Here is a 21,537-nt window from a genome sequence, read left to right on the forward strand (position 1 = left end):
GGTGGGCAGGGGCACCCCAGGGATGTGGGCACCCACAATTTTGGGACCACTTGTGGCCAGGGGCACCCTGAGGATGAGGGCACCCCCAAGATGGGGAGCCCTCGGTGGGCAGGGGCACCCCAGGGATGTGGGCACCCACAAGCTGGGGAGCCCCCAGGGTGCCTGGAGCACCCATGGAAATGGGGACACCTTGGTGGGCAGGGCCACCCCACAGCGATGGGCACCCCAGGGTGCCCCAGCGTGGGTGCCCAGATAGGGGTGGCCAGATAAGGGTGCCCTGGATGAGAGGAGCCAAAGAGGGGTGCCTGGATTAGGGGGCTCTGGAGAAGGGCACCCAGGTAGGGGTGCCCAGAAAGGGGTGCTCAGAGAGGGGCACCCAGATAAGTGTGTGCAAGTGGGGTGATAACATAGGGGTGCCCCAATAAGGGTGCCTGGATTGGGGTGTCTGGATGGGGGCACCCAGGTAAGGGTGCCTGGATAGGGGTGCTTGGGGGGGGTGCCCGGATGGGGGTGCCCAGATAGAAGCCCCCAGACAAGGGCACACACACAGGGTGCCTAGATGGGGGTGCACCAGGTGAGGGCACCCAAATAGGGGTATCTGGATAGGGTGCCCATACAGGGTGCCTGTACATGGGTGCCTGGATGGGGGCACCCATAGAGGAGGACTCAGAGGTGCCTGGGTGGGGGTGCTCCAATAGGGATACTAGGACAGGGCACCCAAATAGGGGGGCCTGGGTGGGGATGCCAGCTTGGAGGTGCCCAGACAAGGGTGCCCTTCCCACCACCACCCACCCAGTTCCCCATGCCAGCCCGTGGCCACCCTATGGCTAACGCAGTTCTCCCCGCCCCACAGATGGAGGTGGAGAAACTCCCGCTGGGACCCGAGCCGCCAACTCTACTGAAGACCTACAAATGGCGAACGGCAGCACCCATGGGTGACCGGGAAGCCGAGCGGGGCACGGGGTCCCCAGGCAGCCGGCACTGGACCCGGTTGCAGGGCTGGAAACGTTCCTACAGCCACCCCGAGTCTGATGGCCCCAGTGATGGGGCTGGAAAGAGCAGCTCCAGCTTGGGGGCACCCAAGGCCAGCGCCCGTCGGTCCCTCTTCCAGCGGGCTTTCTCGGCCCCCACCAAGGGGACCAAGGAGACACGGGGAGCCGAGGGTGGCAAGGCCACCCTGCAGAAGTACCTGCGCTCCATGTCCAAGAGGAAGGGCCACGCTGAGAGCGGTGCCAGGGCTGAGCAGGTGCTCCACAATGCTGTTCCAGGTACAGGGGTGATGGGGAGGGGTGGGGGTCAGGGTGCTGGTGCTGGTGCTGGGTGGTGGTGCTGGTGGTGGGTGCTGGTGGTGGGTGCTGGTGATGGGATGGGGGTGATGGGCGATGGGCTGGGGGATGATGGGTGGTGCATGGTGGGTTGGGGAGTGGTGGGTGACCATAGGTGATAGATTAGGGGTGATGGGTGGTGGGTGATGATGATAGGTGACAGATTAGTGGTGATGGGTGGCGTGTGATAGTGATAGGTGATGGATTGAGGGTGATGGGTGGTGGGTGATGATGATGGGTGATGAGTTGGGGGTGATGGGTGGTGGGAGATGATGATGGGTGATGAGTTGGGGGTGATGGGTGATGGGTTGGGGGCTGATGGGTGGTGGGCAATGGAAATGGGTGATGATCTGGGATGCAATGGGTGATGGGCGGTGGGTTGGGGGGCGATGGGTGGTGATGGGTGATGGTGACCACTGGGGTCTGGGAGGTGGTGTGTGATGGTGGGAGACATAGAGGGGTGCGGGATGTGGCCACGCTTTGGTGGTGTTGGGGAGCTCCTGCCTGCAGGTGCCCTCCGGGGTTGGGGGGGAACCCATGGGTGCAGGGTGGCTGGGTCCTGGCCACATGTGGCCCTGGTCCCCGTGTGTGCCTGGCACGGGGCTCGGTGGTGGCACGTGGAGCCATGCCAGCCCCCGCAGCACCTGGATCTGGCAAAACCGGCTTGGCTCCGGCAGGGCCACCCACGGTGCAGGCAGGGCCACCCACGGTGCAGGCAGGGCCCTGGGGCAGGGCAACCACCCGGCTTTGTCCCCAACACAGCATGGCCATGGCTAAATGTGGCCCGGCATTGCCACGCTGATGGTGGCACAGCCACACGTCCCCCAGTAATGCCACTCCAGCTGTGGCACGGCCATGGCCACACGTCCCCTGGCATCGCCACGCTCATGGTGGCACCTCCATGGCGTCGTGGTTTAACCCGGCCGGCAGCTAAGCCCCACGCAGCCGCTCCCTCACTCCCCGCCGGTGGGATGGGGGTGAGAATCGGAAGAGTAAAAGTGAGAAAATTCGTGGGTTGAGATAAAGACAGTTTAAGAGGTGAAGCAAAAGCCGCCGCGCACGCAAGCAAAGGACAACAAGGAATTCCTTCAGTCCTTCCCGTCGGCAGGCAGGGGCTCAGCCGCCTCCGGGACAGCCGGCTCTGTCACACCTAAGGGGGCCTTGGGAAGACAGACGCCATCACGCCGAACGTCCCCCGGCCTTCTTCTCCCCCCAGCTTTACACCGCTGAGCACGACGCCATGGGGTGCGGGGCATCCCTTGGGGCGGTCGGGGTCGGCTGGCCCGGCCGTGTCCCCTCCCAGCTCCTTGTGCCCCCCGGCCTGCTCGCTGTGGGGTGGGGCGCGGAGCGGAGAAGGCCTTGGCTCCGTGTCAGCACCGCTCGGCAGGAACGAAAACACCCCTGTGTTATCAACGCTCTTCCCAGCGCAAATCCAAAACACAGCCCCATACGTAGCTACTGGGAAGAAAATTAACGCTACCCCAGCCCAAAGCAGCGCGTTCCCCACCCTTTATTCCGTACCATTTACGTCATGCTCAGGTCCCACACCATCCCATACATCCTCATTAACCACCACCCCCTTCCCATCCTTCACTACGCAGCTATCGTTCCCTTAGCCTGTGGACCGCCCTTGTAAAATCATAGAATCATAGAATCATCGAGTCATTTACGTTGGAAAAGACCTTGAAGATCACCCAGTCCAACCATTAACCTACACTACCAAGTCCACACTAAACCAGTCAAGGGTAGACCAGACTGAACCATGTCCCCAAGTGCCACCTCTGCCCGTTTTTTGAACGCTTCCAGGGATGGGGACTCCCCCACCTCTCTGGGCAGCCTGTTCCAATGCTTGACCACCCTTTCCGTGAAGAAATTTCTCCCAATATCCAACCTAAACCTCCCCTGGCGCAGCTTGAGCCCATTTCCTCTCGTTCTAAATGGCCAGAAATGGCCACAAAATGTCCACTGAGTTCATTTAGTCCATGACTTAGGGCTCCATCTCTCATGGTGGTCACTCAGGACGGGAGAGCTGATGTGTTGCGTGGAGGTTTTTGGGCACTGAAGCCCGCTCAGGTCCCACACCATCCCATACATCCTCACTAACCACCGTCCCCTTCCCATCCTTTAGTACGCAGCTATAGTTCCCTTAGCCTGTGGACCGCCCTTGTAAAATGACCAGAAAATGGCCAGAAATGGCCACAAAATGCCCACTGAGTTCATTTAGTCCATGACTTGGGGCTCCATCTCTCATGGCGGTCACTCAGGACAGGAGAGCGGATGTGTTGCGTGGAGGTTTTTTTGGGCACTGAAACCCGCTCAGGTTGGGTCGCTGCTGCGCTCGCGCTGCTTCTTGTGAGGCTTCTCCTCCGCTGGTTCGGGTGGTTCCCGCTATAGTAATTCCCCTAACGTGCAACTCAAATCCCGGGTTACAACAATTTAAAGGTGTTTCCATTACAATCTCCACCCCTGGCCCCTTTGGACCAGGTTCTAGGGTTTAACGTGGTGATGAACTCCTGCCCTTGCCCCTGCTCCGGCTTGGACTTATCCACAGACTGCAGTCCCTTGGGGTGTGCCTGCTCCGAGCGGAGCCTTACCCACGTGCCACAGGCTCTGCAGGGGTGTGCCTGCTCCGGCATCGGCTTATCCATAGCCACGGTCGCTTTGAGGTTGCGCCTGTTCCAGTGTGGCCTTCTCCACGGGCCACGATGCCTTCGGAGGTAGACCTGTGTCATGGTCAGCCCCACGCAGCCGCCCGCTCGCTCCCCCTGTCCTGGTGGGATGGCGGGAGAATCGGAGGAGTAAGAGCGAGAAACACTCCTGGGGTGGGATAAGAACAGTTTTATAATTGAAATAAAGTAAAATAGGAGGAGTAGGAGTAATAATAACAATATAATAATAATACTAGTAATAATAATATACAATGCAAGCGATGCGCAATGCAATTGCTCACCACCCGCCGACCGATGCCCAGCCCATTCCCAAGCAGCAATCACTGCTCCCCGGCCAACCCCCCCAGTTTCTATAGTGCCCATGACGCCGTATGGTATGGAATGGCCCTTGGGGCAGTTGGGATCAACTCTTCTGGCTGTGCCCCCTCCCAGCTGCTTGTGCCCCTGGCAGAGCATGGGGAGCTGGAAAGTCCTTGACTGGCATAAGCAGCGCTGAGCAACAACTAAACCATCAGTGTGTTGTCAGCATTCTTCTCCTACTAAATCCAAAACACAGCACTGTGCCTGCTACTGGGAAGAAAATTGACTCCATCCCAGCCGAAACCAGGACAACCTGCTCCAATACGGCCTTACCCATGGCTGCAGTCCCTCCGGGGGCGTACCTGCTCTGCTGCGGGCTTGTCCGCGGCCCCACGCTTTGATGTGCTCCAGCACGACCTCATGCACAGCCCCAGACGCTCCGAGGTGTATCTTCTCCGGCGTGGACTTATCCTTGGGCCGCAATCCCTTCAGAGGTACACCAGCTGCAGCAGAGGCATACCCAGAGCTGCAGACGCTTCGAGATGTACCTGCTCTGGCGCGGGCTTAGGCACGGCCGCGGACGCTTCGGGCTGTCGCGCTTCCGCATGGACTCATCCACCCGTCACGGGCCCTTCCGCCCGCGCCGGCGCTGTCCGGTACAGCAGCACAGGGACGGCAGCCGTCCGCCAGCCCAGGCGCATCCCATTCCGGTATCGCAACGTTCCCAGGCGCGGCAGAGTAAGACGATCAGCGGGGCAGCGAGCAGCGAAGGCAAAAAGCAGCCACTGAATGCAAAAAACGGCCACTAACGAGCGCGACTAATAGACAGTGAGGCGAGCAAGCCCCGTGGCAAGCACAGGAGCCTTGGCGATTCCGAGCTGAACAGCGACAAATTCCATCCGGCGCGTTCCGACCCAAGCTGTCGTTATCTCGAACCCTTCGAGCCTCGCGCTGCGTTTATCTAGGCGTGGGGAACGCGCTGCTTTGGGCTGGGGTAGCGTTAATTTTCTTCCCAGTAGCTACGTATGGGGCTGTGTTTTGGATTTGCGCTGGGAAGAGCGTTGATAACACAGGGGTGTTTTCGTTCCTGCCGAGCGGTGCTGACACGGAGCCAAGGCCTTCTCCGCTCCGCGCCCCACCCCACAGCGAGCAGGCCGGGGGGCACAAGGAGCTGGGAGGGGACACGGCCGGGCCAGCCGACCCCGACCGCCCCAAGGGATGCCCCGCACCCCATGGCGTCGTGCTCAGCGGTGTAAAGCTGGGGGGAGAAGAAGGCCGGGGGACGTTCGGCGTGATGGCGTCTGTCTTCCCAAGGCCCCCTTAGGTGTGACAGAGCCGGCTGTCCCGGAGGCGGCTGAGCCCCTGCCTGCCGACGGGAAGGACTGAAGGAATTCCTTGTTGTCCTTTGCTTGCGTGCGCGGCGGCTTTTGCTTCACCTCTTAAACTGCCTTTATCTCAACCCACGAATTTTCTCACTTTTACTCTTCCGATTCTCACCCCCATCCCACCGGCGGGGAGTGAGGGAGCGGCTGCGTGGGGCTTAGCTGCCGGCCGGGTTAAACCACGACGCCACGGCCACGTGTCCCCCAGCATCACCGCACCCATGGTGGCACCTCCATGGCCACGTGTCCCCCAGCATCACCGCACCCATGGTGGCACCTCCATGGCCACGTGTCCCCCAGCATCACCGCACCCATGGTGGCACCTCCATGGCCACGTGTCCCCCAGCATCACCGCACCCATGGTGGCACCTCCATGGCCACATGTCCCCCAGCATCACCGCACCCATGGTGGCACCTCCATGGCCAGGTGTCCCCCAGCATCACCGCACCCATGGTGGCACAGCCATGGTCATATGTCCCCTGGCACCACCACCCCAACCACACCATGGCCATGGCCCCATGTATCGTCACACCTATGACGGCATGGCCACAGTCAAATGTCCCCTGGCACTGCCATGCTGCCCATGGGTGACAGGGGCACGGTGAGCACCCAGTCTCCTCCCAACATCCTGCTCTGCACCCCCAGCGAGCACCCATGGGACGTCATCAATCCCGCTGGCTCCAGCCCCCGACGCGCCGGTGTGGGACGTCTCCCACTTCTCGCTGGTGGACGGACATCTGGTCCTCATGAGCAGGGACGAGGAGGTGAGGACATGGGGACAAGAGTCCCCTGGGCACCCAGGGGCTTGTGCCGGAGTCCCTTGGGTGATGCTGCACAAATGGGTGCTGGGCACGGCAATGCCTGACCCCTCCGTGCCTCCAGGCTTCGTGCAGGAGCAGGAACCAGACGGGGAGCTCCAACTCCGAGAGCACCAACCTGCACCCGTCAGGCAGCAGGAGGGATCCCGGTGAGCGAGCTCACCCCACGCCAGCACGTGCCGATGCCACGGGGTGTTGGCACGTGCTGCTGTGAGCCGTGTGCGTGCAGGTCCGGTGCAGCTCCTGCGCACGGAGCTCCTCGGGCTGCACACCATGGCTTGCGCTGCGCCATACGCTGTGCACTGTGCCGTGCGTTGTGGCCATGCACTGTGCCACGCACCGTGCCATGCACCACGCCTTGCATGATGGGCATGCACCGTGCACCATGACATGCACCGTGCGCTGTGCCATGCATCGTGGCCATGCGCTGTGCCATGCACCAAGCCTTGCATCACGGCCATGCACCATGCACCACGACATGCACCGTGCGCTGTGCCGTGCGTCGTGGCCATGCGCTGTGCCATGCACCATGCCTTGCATGACGGCCATGCACCGTGCACCACGACATGCACCGTGCACTGTGCTGTGCATCGTGGCCATGCGCTGTGCCACGCACCGTGCCATGCACCACGCCTTGCATCACGGCCATGCACCGTGCACCATGACATGCACCGTATGCTGTGCCATGCATCGTACCATGCACTATGTGGTCGTGCACCGTGCACCATGCCATGCGCTGCAGCCGTGCTCTGTGCCATGCACCACACCTGCCCCATGCCCCGTGCCAAGCCCCACACAGCATGCCATGCCCCGTGCCATGCACCACGCCTGTCCCATGCCCTGTGCCAAGCCCCACGCCATGCCCCATGCACCGTGCCATGCCCCGTGCCGCGCACCATGCTGTGCCGCATGCCCGCTGTGCACCGTGTGCCATGCCCTGCACTCCATGTCTTGCATCACAGCCGTGCCCTCTGCCGTGCCCCATGCCCCGTGCCGTGCTCCACAGTCATGCCCCACGCCATGCCCTGTGCCACACACTGTACCGCGCCCCGTGCCGTGCTCCATGTTGCACCCGTGCCGTGCCAGATGCCAGGCTTTGTGCCACACCCATGTTGCGCACTGTGCCATGCAGCAAGCCGTGCCCCATGCTGTGCCCCGTGTCGTCTACCCTGCTAAGCCTCGTCTCACACCGTGTTGTGTCCTGTGCCGTGCACCGTGCCATGCACCATGCCAGGCACCATGCCGTGCCCCTCGCTGTGCCCTGTGCTGTGCCCCATGCTGCGCACCATTTGCACACCACGCTGTGCAGCAAGTCAGGCAACGTGCCGTGCCCCATGCCACGCACCATACGATGTACCGCACCGTGCCCTGTGCAGTGCACCACGCCGTGCCTCGTGCCATGCACCGTGCCCCATGCCCAATGCATCACGCCATGCCCTGTGCTGTGCACCACGCCATGCAGCACACCACGCCATGCCCTGTGCCATGTCCCACGCTGTGCACCATGCCCCACGCCGTGCCCCATGCCGTGCACCACGCATCGTGCACCATGCCACGCACCATGAACTGTCGTGCCCTGCGCCGTGCACCACGCCACGCACCATGAACTATGCCATGCCCTGTGCCATGCACCACGCCTGCCCCATGCCCCGTGCCAAGCCCCACGCAGCATGCCATGCTCCGTGCCATGCACCACGCCTGTCCCATGCCCCGTGCCAAGCCCCACGCCATGCCCCATGCACCGTGCCATGCCCCGTGCCACACACCATGCTGTGCCGCATGCCCCGTGCACCACACCAAGCTGGGCGCACGGAGGAAGCGCTGGGTGCAAGGCTGTTTTGTACCGTCATCGCTTCCTCCACGCTGCTGCGTTTGCTGATCCGAGCGATAAAAGCTTTCGGCTTCCTCCCCGCGCCCCCCACCAGAGCGGGCACACGGCATCGCCGCCAGCCATGGGGCCCCGCCGCTGGCTGCTCTGCACCGCGCAGGGAGGTGAGTTACCCCCCCAGCACCCACCTGGCACCGGGGTGGAGACCGTCCTGGATGGGTGCTTGGCATCGTGGCATCGTAGCATCGGGGCTGAGCACTGGCGCCGTGCACCGGCGCCAAGGCAGCAGGATACATCCCTCTGCCCCCTTCTCCCTTGCACCCTTGCGCACCCATTTTCAGCACCCAAAGCTTGGCTGCATCTCAGGGCTACAGATACAGTGAGGTGCCGGCAGGATTTGGCACCCAGAAGCAGGCGCTTAGCTCCTTCCTCCAGCTTTGGGTGATGTTTCCCAAGGGGGTGGGGGGGGTATGGGTGGATCCTGCCCCTCCCAGACCCTGGCATGGTGTTGGGGTGCTCGGGGTGCGGGTAAAGCAGGGGGTCCTGAGGCTGGGTGCCCCTCCAGAGCCAGCTGTGGATGAGAGGAGCACCCGGAGTGCCGGCAGAAGCACCGAAAGCGAGACCTCCTCCACTTCCCAGTTCAGCAATGTCAAGGTGGGCACCCCCCAACCCTGATCCCAACCCCGCCCCCAGGGTGCTCGGCCCCACCCATGGGTGACACGGCAGCCATCTCCTTACCCCATCCAGGGGTTGTTGTGGAAGAGGCTCCGGGAGAGGAAAGGTCGCGGCATCCCCAAAGCCGAGGCACCGGTGGTGACGGTCCCCGATGGTGAGAGGTACGGCACCACGGAGGGGAGGGGACGTGGGTGCTGGTGAGGGTGCCCCAGCCACAGTCCTGTCCCTGTAGGGTCCCCAGCCGGAGCAGTTCACGGGAGTCGCTGCTGCCACCGCCCAGCGTGGCCGAGCTGGACCTCACCGGGGACAATGTCATCATCCGGCCTGTGCACGGCAGCATCGTGGGCGAGAAGTTTTGCTTTCAGGTAAATGGGCTTGGGTGGGTGCTCAGGGTGCCCTGGAGAGGCACCCAGGGTACCCAGGGCACCCCAGGCACTCTGCAGGAGCACCCAGGGGCACCCAGAACACCCTGCAGGGGCACCCAGGGCAGCCTAAGCATCTTGGAGGGGCACTCAGGGCACCCCAGGCAACGTGGAGGGGCACCTGGAGCATTCAGGACAGGCACCCAGGGCACCCCAGGTACCCTGTGCAGGCACCCAGGGTGCCCAGGCATCCTGAACAGGCACCCAGGGTGCTCAGGGCACCCCAGGCAACCCAGAGGGCACCCAGAGCACCCCAGGCAACCTGGGGAGGCACCCAGAGCACCCTAGAGATTTTGGAGGGACACCCAGAGCAACCCAGGCAACCTGGAGAGGCACCCAGAGCACCCAGAGCACCCTAGACATTCTGGAGGGGCACCCAGAGCACCCCAGGCAACCTGGAGAGGCACCCATGGTACCCCAGGGCACCCTGCAAAGGCACCCAGGGCACCCCCACTGAGCACCCAGAGCACCCCAACGGGACACCCCAGCACAGCCCTTGGCCTTGGGCACCCAGAGCCCCCAGTGCAATCCCCCCAGGCACCCTAGGGTGCTCCCCAGACACCCTCCCTGCACCCAGATCATCACGGGCGAGGGCAGCCGGTCCTTCGGGTGCACGTCCCTGGCCGAGCGCGACCGCTGGATCGAGAACCTGCGCCGGACCGTGCAGCCCAACAAGGTGGGACCATGGGGACACCCATGGGACCCCCCCTGCCACCCCCAGGGGATGGGAACCCCCAGCACCCTGACATGAGGGGTCACCCATTGCCCTTGTCTCCCCAACGGGCAGGATGAGGCCCGCTGGCAGGGCTGGGTGGGGAAACTGAGGCACGAACCCCCCCACCCCACCCACCCTGGAGCCCTCCAGGCACCCACAGCCCCGTGTCCCCTTGTGTCCTGCTGTCCCCCATGTCCCCTCCTGTCCCACTGTGGGTTTGGCTGTCCCCTCCTGTCTGCCTGAGGATTTGGTTGTCCACCCGTGTCCCCATGTCCCCTCCTGTCCCCCATGTCCTCGCAAGTCCTCCATGTCCCATCATGTCCCCATGTCCCTCCACAGAATCCCTGTCCCCTCCTGTTCTTCCATGTCCCCTCCTGTCCCCTCCTGTCCCCTGTGTCCGTCCCATCCCCCATGTCGCCTCCTGTCCCCTCCTGTCCCCAATGCCCCTTCCTGTCCCCAGTGTCCTGCCCTGTCCCCCGTGTCCCCTCCTGTCCCTCCGTGTCCCCTCTTGTCCCTCCATGTCCCCTCTGGTCCCCATTCTCACCCTGTCCCCCATGCCCCCTCCATCCCCACTTGTCCCCCACATCCCCCATGTCCCTGCCCTGGCCCCACGTCCCCTCCTGTCCCTCCATGTCCCTTCTCATCCCCCCATGTCCCCTCCATCCCCATGTGCCCCCCCACTTCCATGTCCCTCCCTGTCCCCCATGTCCCCACCTGTCCCCATTCCCCCCCATCCCCACGTTCACCCACGGAATTCCCTACCCCCCAAAACCCCCTGCACAGTCAGCCCCCCCCATGCGTCCCCCACTGTCCCCTTGACCCCCACCCATGTCCCCCACGCCGACAGGACAACTGTGAGCGGCTGGAGCTGGCACTGAGCCTGTGGGTGTACGAAGCACGGGACCTGCCACCTCGGCGGCGTCTCCGTTGTCACCTCCATCTGGACGGCACCCTCTTCGCCCGTACCACCGCCAAGGTGGCCGGTCCCGACGGTGAGCTTTTTTGGGGTGAACTCTTCCAGTTGGCCGCCCTCCCACCCGCCCGTGCCCTCACCCTCGCCCTTTGCCGCGATGACCACCCCGGTCAAACGGTGGCCTCCATCACCATCCCCTTGGTCGAGCTGGCGGCCGCCCGGCAGCCCTTGGAGCGCTGGTACCCGCTGAGCGGTCCTGGAGGAGGCGAGAGGGTGCCGTCGGTGAGGGTGCGCGGGCGCTACCGGGAGGTGCGGGTGCTGCCCATCGTACGCTACAAGGAGTTGGCTGAGTTCATCACCTTCCATTACCGGGAGTTGTGCGCCCATCTGGAGCCCACCATTGCCGTGCGGCACAAGGAGGAGCTGGCCGGTGCTCTGGTCCGCGTCTTGCAGAGCACGGGGAAGGCCAAGGTGGAGCGGGTGTTGGCCATGGGGGATGTGGGGAGGGTGGGTGGGGGCAAGATGGGTGCTGCCTGGGGTGCTGTGGGCATGGTGGTTGGGGTGGGATGGGCATCATGGGTTGGGGGATGCCAGGAGAGCTGGGGTGGGATGGGATGGGATGGGGTGGATGAGTTGGGTTGTGTTGTGTTGGGTTGGATGGGTTGGGATGGGGTGGGATGAGCGGGATGGGATGGGATGAGCGGGATGGGATGGGATTAATGGGATGGGGTGGGATGGGATGGGATGGGATTAGTGGGATGTGGGATGGGATGGGATGGGTCGGGATGGGGTGGGATAAGATAGGATAGGATAAGATGGGATGGGATGGGATTGGTGGGATGGGATAGGATGGGAAATGCAATTCAGGGGAGTGCCAGGACACCCTGGCACTTCCCAGGGTGGGTTGATCAAGGCTGTTTGGTGCCATGGGTGCCCGCTGAGCCCTTCAACACATCCACCTCGCAGTCATTCCTCATCGACCTCGGGGTGGCCGAGCTGGACCGCTTCGATGACCGTGAGGCGCTGATCTTCCGTGAGAACACGCTGGCCACCAAGGCCATCGATGAGTACATGAAACTGGTGGGGGGCAAGTACCTCCAGGACACGCTGGGTACGTCTGAACGTTACAGGTCTTTGTGGGATGTTATGGCGTGTTACGGGGTGCAGGACATCCTGGGCATGACATTACAGGGTGCTACAGGGTGTTACGGGGTTCTATGGGGTGTTATGGGGTGCAGGGCATGGGCAGAGCATTACAGGGCTGTAGGACACCCCCAGGACATCCATGGGGATGTGGTGGGGGCTTGTCACAGCCATGCCTGTGGTGGTGGCTGGTTGGTCCCCTTACGGGCCGTCCCTCGGTGCCCAGGTGAGGCCGTGGCCCAGGTCTGCACCTCGGATGACAGCTGTGAGGTTGATCCTAGCAAATGTGCCGGCCTTGACCTCTCCGACAACCAGAACAACCTGCGGCAGGTCTGCGAGGAGACTCTCCAGCGCATCGCCACGTCCTGCGAGTGAGGGACAGTCCTTGCATGGGCATGGGGCTGGGCACAGGGATGGCCATAGGGGTGGGCACCTGCTCAGGGCTGGGCTTGGGGATGGCCACCAGCGCGGGCAATGGGACAGGCATGAAGATGGGCACCAACACCAGGAGGACCTGGGGAAAAGCTTGGAGATGGGCATGGGCACAGGGATGAGCTTGGGGACAAGAATGGGAATGGGCAGGAGGACAGGCACTCTAGCACCAGGATGGGGTTGGGTTTGGGGACTGGCACCATCGCTGGGATGGGCATGGGGATGGGCACAAGGAAGGACCTGGGGACAACCCTGGGGACAAGCACAGGGGACCAATGCAGGAACAAGCACAATCGCAGCGGGCGCTGTGTCCCACAGCACATCATGGTGGCACACAGGGGTGTCTCCAGGACCACCCAACTGCCCCAGCCCCCATCAGGGTGTCTCTCCCCGCAGCGCCTTCCCGGCAGAGCTGGGCGAGATCTTCGCAGCGTGGCAGGAGGAGTGCACGGCGCGGGGCAAGGCGCCCATCGGACAGCGCCTGGTCTCGGCCTCCCTCTTCCTGCGGTTCCTCTGCCCTGCCATCATGTCCCCCAGCCTTTTTGGCCTGGTCCAGGAGTACCCGAGTGAGGCCACTGCCCGTACCCTCACCCTCGTGGCCAAGGTCATCCAGAATCTGGCCAACTTCACCACGTACGTCATGGCAGGGCACGGCACCAGTAACGATTGGGAAGGGACATGCCCATGGGGAAGCCACAGAGCAGTGGGAATGTCCCTTACACGCTGTGCGGCACGTGCTGTGGACAGTCACGGGGCAGCAGGGTTGTCCCCAACACACCATGGAGCAGCGGGGATGTCCCCTACATGCCATGGGGCAGCAGGGACATCTCCTACATGCTATATGGCAAGCAGAGACATCTACATGCCATGAACCAGCCATGGGGCAGCAGAGAACATCTCCACTCCATGCATGGGGTTGATGTGTCCCAGCAGCAGAGCCTCACGTGTCACTTGTGGTGGCCTGACCTATGGGTGGCTTGGTCCAAGAACATGGCAGTGCCCTCACCCATGCCCTGGCTTGTAGACAGGGTGGTGACATGGTGCAGGGACATTGCAGTGACTTGGTCCATGATCCTGGAGGTGGCCTGGCCCATGACCATGGTGGTGGCCCATGGCCACGGTGGTGGCCCAGGCCATCGCCTGGCCCCCAGGTAACCAGAAATTGCGGTCCCCAGGTTTGGCGAGAAGGAGGCCTACATGGGCTTCATGAACGAGTTCTTGGAGCAAAACTGGAGCACCATGACGGCCTTCTTGCAGAGCGTGGCCAACCCCGAGAGCAGCGTCCACATGGCCACCTATGATGGCTACGTGGATCTGGCCTTGGAGCTCGCCACTCTTCACCTCCTGCTCTGTGACATCTTCTCCAGCCTGGACCAGGTGCCACCACCCATTTGTCCCCAAGGGTAGCTGGCAAGACTGGCCACCTCTTCCCCACACACAGAGCTGGTGTCCACTGTCCCATGGATGGCACGAGGCCACTCATTGTCCCCATAATGTCCTTATCTCATCCTGGCAGGCCACGCAGGAGGAGCTGGAGCCCCTGCCCACCATCCTTACTGCCATTAGGGAGGGGACCCCTGTCCCCGTCTCTGTCCGGCTCAGCTCCACCACGGAGCGAAGGTACCGGTGGGTGGACAGAGACACACATGGGATCAAAGTGGACACGTGGGGCCAGGAGGAGCTTTGGTAGAGGGGTGACACTAGGATGGGTTTGGTTGGGATGGTTCTGGTCCTGGCTGAGTTCAGGGGATGGTTCTGGTCTTGGTTGGGTCTAGGGAGACTCTGGTCCAGAATGGGCTTGGAGTCACTGGTCCCACTTGGGTTCAGGGGATGGTTTTGGTCCCTGATGGGTTCAGCAGATGGTTGTGGTCCAGGCAGGGGATGGTTCTGGGCTGGGCTGGGTTTGGTGGACACATCTGGCCCAGGCTGGGTCCAGCAGATGTTTCTCATCCCAGATGGATTGAGCAGGGATTTCTGGTCCTGGCCAGGTTCAGGGTGGTTCTGGTCCCACCTGGGTTTGGGGTCACTCTGGTTCTAGCTGGGCTTGAGGTGGTTTGGGTCAAGGCTGGTTTTGAGGATGGTTCTGGTCCCAGATGGTTTTGGGGGATGTTCCTGGTCCCAGATGGGTTTGAGGTGCTTCAGGTCCAGGCTGGGTTCAGGAGATGGGTCCGATACCAACCAGGTTTGGTGTGCCTCTGGTCCTGATTGGGTTTGGGGTGGTTCTGGCCCCTCCTGGGTCCAGCACCACCCCAGCACCCAGCTGTGCCATTGCCCCATCTCCCCTTGCAGCCCAGCGGAGAGCTTCAAACCAGGCTTCGTGCCACCACGGGACCTGAGCAAGCACAGCCCCCTCATCAAGAGCCAGTCCCTCATCAGCATCCGCCGTGTCCGGGGTAGGGAGGATGGGCCAGAACCGGAGCCATCACCGGCACCAGTGCCATCACCACCGCCCAGCCGGGAACGCCGCAACGTGCAGCGCACGCAGAGCGTGCCAGCACAGAGCAAAGCCTCCCGTCGCCTACGCAAGCAGAGCAGTGCCGAGCACGTGGCGGATCCACCGGCCAAGGACAATGCGGTGTCCCATGTCCCCCACAACACCCCGGTAAGCCACAGCAGCCGCTGGGCCACCCTCCCATCGGGGCCGGTGCTCCGAGGAGGATGTCGGCGTTAACGGGTCCCACTGGTGCTGTAGGGTCACGGGAAGCTGCGCTCATCGGCGTCGCTGCCACGCAAGTCGACGGTGCCATGGCAGCGCTATGCAGAGGAGGCGGCAGCGGCGGCGGCACAGGGCGAGCTCTACGCCATCCGCCCGTTGGAGAAGGTAACCTCGGGGTGGGTGGCAGCCAAACCCCCTGGGGTGCCCTGCTAAACGCCCCACTCCCACCCCAACCTCGTCCCACTCCAGCACGGGCGGTTGATCCAGGCGCTGCGGAAGGAGGTGGCAGAGAACCGGGAGACATTACGGCTGGCAGAGACGCGGGTGGGCGAGATGGAAGTCCAACACCGCGGGTTGCGGCAGGAGCAGGGTCAGCACCGAGAGCAGCTCGAGCGTCTCCGGCAGCAGCTGGAGGAGGCGAACGCCCGCGTGGCCAATTTGGGTGCCAGGTAGGGATGGGGAGTGGGTGCCCCAAAGAAGTGGGTGCCCCAAAGGAGTGGGTGCCCCAAAGGAGTGGGTGCCCCACCACCAGGTCGGGGTCTTGGCTCATCCCCAACCCAATTAGGTTGACGGCGGCTGAAGGCGTCCGGAAGAAAGACCTGGAGAGGCTGAAGACCAGCGAGGAGAAGAGCCGAGAGCTGGTAAGAGCTGGGACACGGGTGCACCCATGGGTGACAAGAGGGACCCAATTGGGAGCTGACGCGGTCCCCTCGCAGGAGAGACGGCTGTCGGCACTGGAGAGGGAGCAGGCGGAGCTGCGGGGTGCCATCGCCCAAGCCTTGGGCCACCCCGGGAGGACGGGACGCCGGATGCTGGCACAGGGTTGGGACGAGAGTGGTGACGATGCTCAGGCCACCAGCGTGTAACTGGCAGTCCTGATGTCCCCAACGTGTCCCTGCAGCCCAGTCACCCACCATCTCCTGGGTCTTTCCAAAGGGTGTTTGATCCCTGTCCCGCGGGGTGTCCTCTCCCCAGGCAATAAACAGCTTTGGTGTAACCATCACAAGGTGCTTGGTTGTGTCCTGCCACCCCTCGGGGCTCTGTCCCCGATCCCATCCTGTCCCAGCACCCCTACACCTGCCTGGGACATCCCAGGACCTGGGGCAGTGACAGCAACGGCAGGGCCATGGGGACCCCTGGGGACAGGGTCATGGGGACACTTTGGGGATGGCGGGGCCACGGGGACCCCTCAGGACAGGGCCATGGGGACACTTTGGGGCTGGCAGGGCCACGGGGACCCCTCAGGACAGGGCCATGGGGACACTTTGGGGACAACAGGGCCATGGGGAACCCTCAGGGCAGGGCCATGGGGACACTTTGGGGCTGGCAGGGCCACAGGGACCCCTCAGGACAGGGCCATGGGGACACTTTGGGGCTGGCAAGGCCATGGGGACTTGGGGACAGGGCCATGGGGACACTTTGGGGATGGCAGGGCCATGGGGACACTTTGGGGATGACAGGGCCATGAGGACCCCTCAGGGCAGGGCCATGGGGACACTTTGGGGATGACAGGGCCATGGGGACCCCTCAGGACAGGGCCATGGGGACACTTTGGGGACAACAGGGCCACGGGGACCCCTCAGGACAGGGCCATGGGGACACTTTGGGGCTGGCAAGGCCATGGGGACTTGGGGACAGGGCCATGGGGACACTTTGGGGATGGCAGGGCCATGGGGACACTTTGGGGATGACAGGGCCATGAGGACCCCTCAGGGCAGGGCCATGGGGACACTTTGGGGCTGGCAGGGCCACGGGGACCCCTCAGGACAGGGCCATGGGGACTCTTTGGGGCTGGCAGGGCCATGGGGACCTGGGGACACTTTGGGGATGACAGGAGCACGGGTCCCGCCGGGGTCCCCTCAGGCCTGCCCTTCCCAGAGCACCCGGACCTTCCCCCTCCGCCCCCCCAAGATGGCCGCGCGGCGACGCCGTCGCTCGCCGATGACGCAACCCCCCCGCGCCGCTCCCTCCCCCTCCCCCCTGGAAGGTCGCCGCGCCGCCTCCCCCCTTCCCTCCTCATCCTCCGCCACTCCCAAGATGGCGGCGGCGGCGCGCTGCCTGCGTCATCAGCGGCGCGCCGCGCGGGTCGGGGAGGGCGGAGGGCGGCGGCGGCGACGCGCAACGGCCGCTCCGGCGGGGCGGGCGCGCGCGGCGGGGACGGTGCGGCGCAAGATGGCGGCGGCGGCGGCGGCGGCGGAGGCGGCGCTGGGTCCCCGTTCGCCGCCCCCAAAATGTCGGCGGCGACCTGGTCGCGCGCGGCGTGACGTAGTCAGGCCCCGCCGCCGGGAGGGGGGCGGGGGAGCGGCCGGAGCGGCGCAGGAGGCGGCGGCGGCGGCGGCGGCGGCGGCGGCGGCGGCGGGACCGGCCGGGCCCCCGGGGGGGGATTTAAAGGGACCATGTCCCCGGAGCGGCGGCTGCTGTGGAGGCCGGAGCTGGGCAGGAGGCGGCGGGGGCGGCGGTTGCAGCAGCGACGTCGCTGAGGAGGAGCAGCCCGGCGGGCCCGGCCCCGGGGGGCCGGCGGGGTGAGTGCCCGGTGCGGGGGGGGGGGGCCTGGCCCGGCGGGAGACAAAGCGGAGCCGTTACCGGGGACCGCACGGCTGGGTCGCGGGGAGGCGACGCTGACCCCCACCCCACCCCCCCCACCCCATACCGGCCCCGTCCGGGGTGCTGAAACGCGGGGTGGGGGCACCCAGGCGTCCGGGGGGGGTGCAGGGTCTGAGGTAACCGGGGAGGGACCCAGGCGTCCGGGAGCGGGGGCGGGGGGAACACCCAGGCGTCCGGGGAGGGCGGGCATGGGGGGGGGGGGGGGCTGTGGTGATGGGGGGACCCAGGCGTCCGGGTGGGCATGGAGGGGAGCGGGGGCTGCGCCGAGGAGGGGACCCAGGCAGCCGGAGCAGGCAGGGGAGTAAGTACAGGCAGGTGCTGGGCAGCAACACTGGGACACCCGGTACCGAGCGGCGCTGGATTCGGCACCCACCGGCTGGGAACGCGGGGACGGGATGGATCCAGACCCACGCTACCGTTTCCCCTCGGCTCTTCCCCGTACCGGTTCACCTCTGCCGCGATCGCCGTACCGTTCCTGCGCCGGTGGAAGGAGGCCAACCTCTGCCGAGCTCGTTAACCGGGGTTAAACGAGCATCCGGTGATGGGAGACCTCGTAATCTCTGCCGCGAGCTTTTCATCTCCCTCCTCCGCTGTCCGGAGTGGTGTCGGGCCTGGCGGGGGGGCTGTGAAGGCAGCGGTGCCGTGGCGTTTCACCCCGTGCCGGGGATTGGCAGCATTGCGGGGGGTTCGGTGGCAGGTTTTGGCGCAGTGCCGGGAATGTTTCCTCTTCCCAAGCAGCTCGATGGTGGGGAGCAGCTCGGAGCTCAGCCGGCGCCACCGCTGTGTGGCACGAAGGCGAGAGCGGTGCCACCGTTGCTTGGAGCGGCTTTCGGCTCATCCTGGCACGGCTTGGAGCAGCTTTCAGCTCGTCCTGGCACAGCTCGACGCCAGATTTCCCTCCCTGGCGCATCGTTTAGAGGAGTTGGTGCACGGATCGTCTCCGTGGCACGCGGATTGTCTCTGCTCGATGCCGCGAAATCCCCCTCTGGCAGCACCGACAACCCCGCAGCCAAATTCCCTGAAGATCCCAGCACCGGCAAAGCCCCTCATCCCAACAAAACCCTTTGGCCTGGGATTTGCCAGCTTGTAGCTGCAACCATCGGAGCAGAAGTGGAAGAGCTCCCTGATGGGTGCGTCCTTTGCTCGTTCCAGGCTCCGGGATAGGGAAAAAGTTGGTTTCCTGCTAAACGAGCTCGTTAATGCCGGGGAGGAACGTCACCGATTGCTTGAGGTTTCCCCATGGAAGGAAATCGTCTGCAATCCCAGTCAAGTCCTCGGAGCTTTCCAGATCCTCCCTGAATTCCTCCTGCACCGAAATCCAGAGCGCTTGCTCCCCTTCTGAGTTTCCTTCATGGGTGCGATGTGTTTAGCGCATAAGCGCTGTTGGTGCGAGCGTGCCGGACCCTGCACGCTTGGTTGTGGCCCGGGATGCAGCGAGGGAAACCGGCGCCGTGCTCTTGTGTCGCGGCTCCGCTCTGCCACGTGAGGAAGAAGAAACCACACGGGGGGGAAAAAAAAACCCCATGCACGCTCAGTTCAAGCGTGCGGGGAGCGTGCCGGACGCCGTGAGCTTGGCCATGACCTGGCGTGGAGGAGGAGAAGCCGGTGCTGTCCTCCTATATCACGACTGTGCTTTGCCAGCAAGGAAAGAAAAAAAAAAAATAACACGTGGGGGGGAAAAAAACCACGCGGCTGGAGCCTGCCCGGCTCAAGCATGCTGGGAGCGTGCGGGACCTCATGCACTTGGCTGTGACCTGGCACAGAGAGGGAAAAACTGGTGCTGTCCTGCGTCACGACTCTGCCATGCGAGGAATAAAAACCACGTGAGGAAAAAACCACACAGCCGCAGCCTGCTCGGCTGAAGCATGCCTGGAGCACGCCGGACCCTGCGAGCTTGGCTGTGACCTGGCACGGAGAAGGAAAAGCCAGCACCATCCTCCCGCGTTGCGACTTTGCTCTGCAGCAAGGAAAAGAAAAAAAAAAAACCCAAAACATGCGGGGGGAAAAAAACCACACGGATGGAGCCTGCTCGGCTCAAGCGTACCGGGAGCGTGCAGGACCTCGCGTACTTGGCCGTGACCTGGCATCTGGGAAAAACGGTGCCATCCTCCTGCATTGTGTTTCCACTCTGCCCCAGGAGGGGAAAAAAAAAACCAAACAAAAGGTGGGGGAAAAACCACGCAGATGGCTGGAGCCTGCCCGACTCAAGCGCGCTCATCCCGCACGCTTGGCTGTGAACCACTGCGGAGGGAGGAAGAAAACCGGCGCCGTCCTCCTGTGTCGCGTCTCTGCTCTGCCCTGCTCTCCCAAAGAGGAAAAGAAAACTGCGGAGGGAAAGAATAAAACACGCAGCCGTAGCCGGCCTGGCTCAAGCGTGCCGTGAGTACACCGACCCCGCACGCTTGGCCGTGAACCACCACGGAAAGGGGAAAAAACTGGCACCATCCTCCTGTGCCGTGCCTCTGCTCTGCCACAGGTCCCTCCCAAGGAGGGGAAAAAAAACACACTGGGAAAAAATAAAACATGCGGCTGTAGCCTGCCCGGCTCAAGCACGTCGTGAGCGCGCTGGACCCCGCGCACTTGTCTGCGAGCCGGCATGGAGAGGGGAAAAACCGTCGCTGTTCTCCTGTGCTGCGACTCTGCTCTGCCACAGATTTCTCCCAGGGAGGGAAAAAAACCCACACAGAGGGGAAAAAACCCCACATGGGGGAAAAAAACCCACATGGTTGTAGCCTGTCCGGCTCAAGCGTGCCGTGAGCATGCCGTGCTGGACCCCATGTGCTCGGCTGGGACCCGGCATGGAGTGGGGAAAAACAAAAAAGTGCTGCTCGCCGTAGTTCTGCTGCCGCAGGTTTCTCCCGGGGAGGAAGACACGCAAGTGAAAAAACACCCGGCTGTAGCCTGCCCGACTCAGGCGTGCCGTGAGCGCGCTGGAGCCCGCACGCTTGTCCGTGACCCACCACAGAGGGGGAAAAAACCAGTGCCGTTCTGCGCCGCAGCTCTGCTCTGCCACGCCACAGGCTTTTTTCCAAGGAAGGAAAAAAAAAACCCACACGGGGGGGGGGGAAAAAAACCACGCGGCCGTAGTCTGCCTGGCTCAAGCGTGCCGTGAGCGTGCCGGACCCCGCACGCTTGATCGTGATCCAATACGAAGAGCGAAAAATCAGCACCGTTCTCCTGCGTCGCGGCTCGTCTTGCCCAGCAAGGAGGAAAAAAAAAAAAAGAAACCAAAAAAAAACCCCACGGGGAGGAATAAAACACGCGGCCAAAGCCTTCCTGATTCAAGCGTGCAGCAAGCGCGCAAGGTAACCCCACTGCAGAAACTCCACCCGGAGCTGTTTGGCCTGGGGAAAGGCCCCTTCCTCTTGACTTCCAGGGAAGGCAGCGATTGTCCCCACTTAACCGGTTTAGCATTTAAATTGTCCCAATTCTGCTCCGCCTTTGCATGGCTCTGGGGCGATGGGCTGGGGGAAGGGTTTCTGCAGTCGGGCTCCCACCCTTGAAGCGAGCAGAGCTTGGGAAGCGAGCAGGGAAGCGAGCAGAGCTTGGGAAGAAGCTTTTTAAACTTTACGGTGAGCGTTCGGGTCTTTTAGGGTGCCGGTGTGGAATGGGCCAGGAGAAAAAAAACTCAAAAACTCCCTTTTTTTTTTTTTT

At 63.4% G+C, this 21,537-nt stretch overlaps 2 protein-coding genes across 2 annotated transcripts in view; both read left to right on the forward strand.

The window, feature by feature from the left end:
• Positions 1 to 853: 853 nt before the first annotated feature.
• RASAL3 (RAS protein activator like 3) lies at positions 854 to 16,145 on the forward strand. The gene is made up of 19 exons (XM_075725182.1): positions 854 to 1,268; positions 2,629 to 2,634; positions 6,323 to 6,441; positions 6,560 to 6,644; positions 8,889 to 8,977; positions 9,071 to 9,159; positions 9,231 to 9,363; positions 9,998 to 10,096; positions 10,983 to 11,519; positions 12,015 to 12,159; positions 12,418 to 12,562; positions 13,020 to 13,256; positions 13,799 to 14,000; positions 14,140 to 14,243; positions 14,913 to 15,225; positions 15,316 to 15,444; positions 15,529 to 15,728; positions 15,845 to 15,920; positions 15,996 to 16,145. Exons 1-19 carry the CDS (start codon positions 854 to 856, stop codon positions 16,143 to 16,145), a joined length of 3,273 nt encoding a protein of 1,090 aa, XP_075581297.1.
• A 1,306-nt stretch (positions 16,146 to 17,451) lies between these two features.
• The window catches only part of WIZ (WIZ zinc finger), a 58,422-nt gene continuing 54,336 nt past the window's right edge, over positions 17,452 to 21,537 (forward strand). The window contains exon 1 of the mRNA XM_075725173.1: positions 17,452 to 17,801. Coding sequence (XP_075581288.1) covers positions 17,452 to 17,801 — 350 coding nt within the window. The remainder of the gene's footprint in view (positions 17,802 to 21,537) is intronic.

Source organism: Pelecanus crispus, chromosome 27 (genome assembly GCF_030463565.1).
Source record: "Pelecanus crispus isolate bPelCri1 chromosome 27, bPelCri1.pri, whole genome shotgun sequence".
NCBI classification, from domain to species: domain Eukaryota; kingdom Metazoa; phylum Chordata; class Aves; order Pelecaniformes; family Pelecanidae; genus Pelecanus; species Pelecanus crispus.

What these genes read in the sequence shown, in the direction of transcription:
- RASAL3 (XM_075725182.1), top strand. Translation starts at nt 854, where the DNA reads ATGGAGGTGGAGAAACTCCCGCTGGGACCCGAGCCGCCAACTCTACTG. An exon ending in TCATGAGCAGGGACGAGGAG is followed by an intron (nt 6,442 to 6,559) that starts GTGAGGACATGG and finishes CCGTGCCTCCAG; the next exon opens with GCTTCGTGCAGGAGCAGGAA. An exon ending in GGACCGTGCAGCCCAACAAG is followed by an intron (nt 10,097 to 10,982) that starts GTGGGACCATGG and finishes CCACGCCGACAG; the next exon opens with GACAACTGTGAGCGGCTGGA.